Below are 5966 nucleotides of genomic sequence, written 5' to 3'. Positions count from 1 at the left end.
TTTAGCAGAACTCAGAGAAAACACCTCCTGTGACTTTGCTCACCACCACACTCCCATCAGCTGGACTTGTGGTGCCAGACTCTTTTTCCACAGTGGTTGTGCGCTGAAACTTCGAATTACTTGGTGAATTTTGCAGTGTCAAAGCATAACTGCAGTTCTGGAGCTAGCTGCAGACAGCAGCTGAGGAAACCACAGGCCGTGCTGTCACTGTACCTCCAGTTTGTCTTTTGGAATACCATCATGCACATGTACTTGGGAGACTTGGATTGGATTCCACTGTGGCATAGCTTTTGAAATTGCCATTTGCATTTCTGACAACTTTTATGGTAATGGAGTTGATGTTGTCTGGGGGTTTGTTTTATAAACTGATACATGCATATTTACAGGATTAATTAAACCCAAACCGGTCTAGCTCCTTTCTCCAGAAAGAAGAAATCCAGTTTGTTAAAAGATAAAGAATTTACTTCTACTACCAAGCATGTTGTAGGGGATTTAGAAAGTGTGAAGGAAGTAAAGCAAAAGGGTCTCAATTTCTGCTGAAGTTAGTCTGGTTTAGAGTGGTTATTGATTTTGGAATCACTTGTGTTGGAAGGGACTGTCAGCCCCCAGTCATAGTAGGTTCCACATGGTCAGGTTGCCCAGGATTATGTCCAGTGTTGAGTATGTTGGTTGGACTAGATGATCTTCAAGGTGTCTTCCAGCCTTGTTCTCTAAGGATGGAGATTCCTCAGTCTTTCTGGAAGGCCTGTTCTGCTGTTTGAGCACCTTCATAGTTGAAAACTCTGTTCCTTGCAGCCAGCTGGAGTTTTCATGTTTCAGCTTGTGTCGAGTAACCCTGGTGTACGGCACTTTCAACAAGTGTCTGTTCCCTGTGCTCTGCCATGGGGTAGTGGTTGGCAGCAAAAAACCTTGTATCTGCTGTACTCCACCATATCTTGGTGGTTCTGTTTTACCTCCCTCACACCACTGCATCCCTTGAACTGGGGAGCCCCCAGACTGACAGTATTGTGGGTGTGGTCTCCCGTCAAGGGGAAGGGAGGGAAGCGCCTTGCTGGCCCTGCCTGTGCTAATAGTGACCAGTGACCTGCTGCAGCCTGGGCACCCTGCTCGCTCAGTCAGCCTTTCCACCAGTTCCCTTTCCTGCAAAGCAGTGCCAGCCAGCCCCTCACACCTGCCCAGCTTGACATTTTGAACTTCAGCAAGGTCCTGTCGGCCGATTTCCCCACCCTGTCCTCCAGCGTACCAACTTCCCCTCCCCCAGTCTGACAGTACGTGCAAGTCTACACTGATTAAAACATTAATTAGAATGATTTCTTGATATTAATTAAAGCTGTAATAGAAGCATTTTGCCCTCATTAGCTGAGGTATTCTGTTAACCTGGCAATGCTTCAGTTTCTGGTTTCAGTTATGGTAAAAGATTCCTATTATATTTCAAACTAAATCTTCTCTGCAAAGAGTACTAATGTTTTTTTGTACAACCACCTTAAAGTTAGTGCAGATGTCCTGTTTTCTGGCTACCAATTTCTTCTTCTGGACATGCTTGGTAACTGGAATTCCTCATCTATTTCCAGGTCTGTAAATAAACTGTTTTCATCAAAACAGCTAACGTTAAAGAACTGAAATTGTCACAATATTAATTCCTGGGTGATGTTACCTGCACTGGTGTGCACAGCTTTGGGTGGGCATGTGCAATGAGCAACAACCATGCAGTTGTAGCCTAAAAATACTGCCATTTCTTTTTAGTACAGAATGGTTTATTCTAAGAACATATAAGCTAAAAAGACAACAAATATTATTTTAATATTAAAATACATTGAAAACATTTGTGATTGGATAAGTTCACATTATAGGATATAGTTTTCTATCCAAAATAGTGGCTTTGACCTCTCTGAAACTAACACTTCTTTTTCAGCTTCAGGAAATACAGTGCCCCACTTAGATGAACAAACAGCTTTCTATTTTTTTCCTGGGGGAATAGTTTAATTTTTTTTTTTCAAGATTCTTTTATGACATGATTCAAACACATTTGTTTTCCCTTAACATTTTTTGTCAGTGTGACACCTGACTGTAAAATCTCGGAGTCAGTGCTATGCTGTTCTTTCTTTAATCTTCCTCGAACACATCCTCATTTCAGTGCTGCAAAGATACAGTGAATAAGTAGGTTAGTGATTTATTCATGAACGTGATTCAGCACGGAGATAGGAAGATCTCTGTACAGTTAAAGACATCTTTGTGGATTGCCTTTCTGCATTTCTGATAATTACTGCGTACCTTGTGCAAAAGGCATCAGAATGAACAGATATCTAAATTACTTCAGAATATTTACAGACATTGCTTTCTTTCACTGGGTAAGAAGTTCCAATGACAAAATTGATGTATCTGAATTTGAATCAGGAAATGTGCAGTAACAGGAAGACAACATCACTTGCATCCACAGAACACAGAAGTAGTGTTGCCTCATAAATACTAAACACAAAATCAGGCATCCATCAGGGAGGGGGTTGGCATTTGCAAGAGATGGATATAAAATCCAGAACACAATCCTGAAATGTAGCATGATTTTATATTATAAAGTGATTGACTGTAATTTACTGCTGTGTTTGGGGTGTGCTCCAAGCCATACTGGGAAGCTGTAGCAGGTTTAAAAGCAGAAGTACATAAATTTATGCCAGTGAGAATCCTCAGCTAGGTTTGAGGGATGGGAATGAGGGGCAGGAGTACTTCAAGCCACACACATTTCACTATGAATGGACAGCCTCGGTTTGCACATTGGGTGAGTTAGCACTAGCCCCTTGTATATGGCACTCAGGTGGAACAGAGGCAGCAAGATGCAGATTTTCTTTTGTGAAAGTGGTCACATTCATTGGCTCTTGGCGAAAAAAAATTTCCACGGTATATTAAATATGTTTTAAAGAAGTCCACTTTCAAATCCAAGAAAATGCAGGTATACTAAATATGTAAACACCATTACTCATCCATCACTCGAAACTTAAGTGGAAATGTATAAAACATAGAAAATCTTAAGTAAATGTCTTTACTCCCAACTCTTCATCGCTGCTTTCTACCCCAGCCTCTGTCATCAGGTCAGCAACACGCTTCTCAAGGTCGTTGATGCGCTCGCCCATTTCTTCCAGTAAAAAGTTAAAGACAACTTATTTATAAAGAAGAGTTACACAGTTTTAGTGTTGTTTTTTTTTCTTCTGTAAGAAGAACAAGCAGCCTTCTTCCAGCTGTGTCAGCCTTTTACTTGTTCACATTTAATGCAAGATGAAGCATGCAGAAGGTGGCATTGTTAGAACACTACCCAATCTTACAACAGATAAGCATTCAAATTCTTAGTACCACAAGCCTTTGCAAATATTCATGAGTGAACTGTGTAAGATATTGTTTTCTTTCTGAGGAACTGTTTTAGGCGATGCTATACAGTTAACCTACACAATTACAAAGTGAGTGCTATCCAAACATTATTCAGGAAGCAGCTGCTTCCTGAAAGTTTTACAGTTTCTGGAAAAAAAAAATAGAACACAAAAAAAAAAAAAAAAAAAAAAAAAAACAAAAAAAAAAAAAAAACAGTTGAGAAAGAAGAGGTAGTTTCTGTAAGTATACGTAATAAGAAAACTCAGAGCCCCTCAGGTCTGATTTTCTCCTTTTGAGGGCTCATCTTGTCATGATCAACCCAACAGCTGCTTTTATACTGTGGCTCGTTTGAGTTGCATTTTTGGAGATGGATGCTTTTTAAAATGCACCTTCAGAAAATCTTCAAAATCTTCACACATAATTTGATGCTTATTTTACTTGAAAGCCAGAATTGCTGCACAGAGACTATCTTGCTACTTGTAGTGAAGCTTTTTTTTTAGGCTTTCCTGCCTAGAAAAAGATATATATAAACAGGCTGGGGGAGGGAGGGGGGAAGTCAGGTGCCTTTACGTCATAGCTGTGTACCCACGTCACTCACTCCACGCTGATTTTATGTTTAAACAAGAAGCCCATCCTGCTAGAAGCCAAGACCCCCCCGCACCCATCAGCGCGCAGGGGGCCCCAGCCACGGGACCCGAAATCCAGCCGCGGGTACCCCACGCTCCAAAGAGGATATTTCTCAGCGTTAACTTTTCCGTCAGAGCCTGAAAATTCTCCTGCAGTCGGCACAGCAGATTCTCCGCCTGCAGGGGTGGGGAAAGATGAAATAAACACAGGGAAAGCAGCCGGGGCACCCAGCCCGACCCCACTCCGGAGCCGGCCCCGCTCACCAGCTGCGGCAGCTCCACGGCTCCCGGAGGGACGGCGGCCGCCATCGGCTCCGGCTCCGGCTCCGGCTCCGGCTCCGATCCCGATCCCGATCCCGTCCCCGACCCTCCTCCCTCCTCCGCGGGCGCGGCGGGGCGGGCAGCGAGCGCACGGCCCCGCCCGCAGCGCTCCGCGGGGCGACAGGGAATCAACTACCAGCCCTTTATTTGCCGGAGAAATCGTCATTTTCGCGGCACTAACTAAATAAGGATGCCGAGGTTTGATCCTAAGAGGTCTTACAATTTTTTATTTTTTTTTAAGGATCGCCTCCTTTCCCCCGTGTAACTAGGTTTGTGAGATGGAGTGGTTAAAAAACACGGTGGTGGTTGAAGTTGCTTGCGCTGCAGTGTCGGACGAGACAACACCAAAGACATCGGCAAGAGTCGCACGGTGCCTCTTGCAGCAGCAGCATCTGGGTCATCCCTGGCTTTTGGGCTGCAGAGTGTGAAAAGCTCCTGGTGCAGCTATTACAGAGGTGTCTTCCTTCTGGATGCTGGACTGTTGCCTGATGTAAATGAAGATGTTTTCAGTTTGCTCTGTCTGTATGGTTAGGAGCATATCACTGTAGGGCAATAAATTACCTTAGTCGATAACTTAGAGTAATTACATATGCTAGATATGCCAAATATGTGTCTTCATCTGCAAGAAATTTCTGAGTTAGGAATGACTTGCTGTAAGCCTACCACTTAGACTCTTGCTTAATAAACTTAATTGTTTTACTTCTTGACCTTCCCAACCTCATTTGATAGGGTGTGTTAATCTCTGAGGTGAAATTGTAGCATCAAGGACAACCTCTGCATTGCTACTTGCTTCCCATAATTGTGGCTTCTCCGTACAGCCTTATCTTCCCACACTTGCAGGTTCTCCTCATTGTAAAAAGAAAAATCAAGCAATTTTGCAAAGCTTGAGTGTTCTAGCAGTGTTACTGCTCTAGAAAGCCTCCAAGTAAAACAATTTGAACAATATTATGCACATAGATAGAGTTTGCTTTTGTATGTAGCCACTAGCTTCAACCATACAGCCTTTTTGTTCTGTTGCTTAAGTACTAAGGAACAACTGGTGCTTCTCACCTGTTTATTTGTCAATAACAAATCTTTCCTTTACAGCTAGGTAGTAGAGCTGTAGTATTTTGCATTTTTACTTCTGGTAACAGCCATAGTCTTCCTGGCTTTCCCTCCTTCCAGAAAAGCTACAAAAGCTTCTCTCTCACGCAGCAGTATTTTCCCCCAGAGGCTGTCAAATGGCTCTGTATGCTTGTGCCCAGTTATCTTGAACAAAGCCACAGAGCCCTATTTGTAGTGAAGAGCTTGCAAGGGTAAGGAACCAGCTGGAAATGCAGGAGAGCAAGCATTATAAGCCAACCAATTTGCAGGAACCCCACTACATCTTTGTAGTGCCACATTTTAGCAATGGCTGGGTTAGAGTTCAACTGAAAACATGCATGACTTAATAAAGGCTGTCTTAACTAGCTCCCCATTTTCGTGAGATAGGTCATGTGGTCAAAACAACAAAAACATATAGTATCCAGCTGGCACAGCAATGAGGGACAGGCAATTGAAAGTGTGAAAGAGCCTGAAAAATATTTCACCATACATTTCCCCCTTCAGAGGTCTGGTTCTTTTACTTTGTGGGCTCAGCAGCTGACAAGAGTGGCCCTCTTAGTTCAGATCTGGAGCTGAATT

The 5966-nt window shown here is 43.0% G+C and overlaps 1 protein-coding gene across 1 annotated transcript; it reads right to left on the bottom strand.

The window, feature by feature from the left end:
- Positions 1 to 1732: 1732 nt before the first annotated feature.
- Positions 1733 to 4406, bottom strand: HSBP1L1 (heat shock factor binding protein 1 like 1). The gene is made up of 3 exons (XM_056482894.1): positions 4248 to 4406; positions 4094 to 4160; positions 1733 to 3133 (listed from the first exon to the last, which is right to left on the bottom strand). The coding sequence occupies exons 1-3, from the start codon at positions 4290 to 4292 to the stop codon at positions 3021 to 3023; spliced, it is 225 nt and encodes a 74-aa protein (XP_056338869.1). The 5' UTR covers positions 4293 to 4406; the 3' UTR covers positions 1733 to 3020.
- Between the last annotated feature and the right edge of the window lie 1560 nt (positions 4407 to 5966).

The sequence above is a fragment of the Oenanthe melanoleuca genome, chromosome 2, assembly GCF_029582105.1.
Source record: "Oenanthe melanoleuca isolate GR-GAL-2019-014 chromosome 2, OMel1.0, whole genome shotgun sequence".
Taxonomy (NCBI): Eukaryota; Metazoa; Chordata; class Aves; order Passeriformes; family Muscicapidae; genus Oenanthe; species Oenanthe melanoleuca.
Note: the sequence above shows the minus strand (reverse complement) of the source record. Positions and strands in the feature narration are given on the sequence as shown.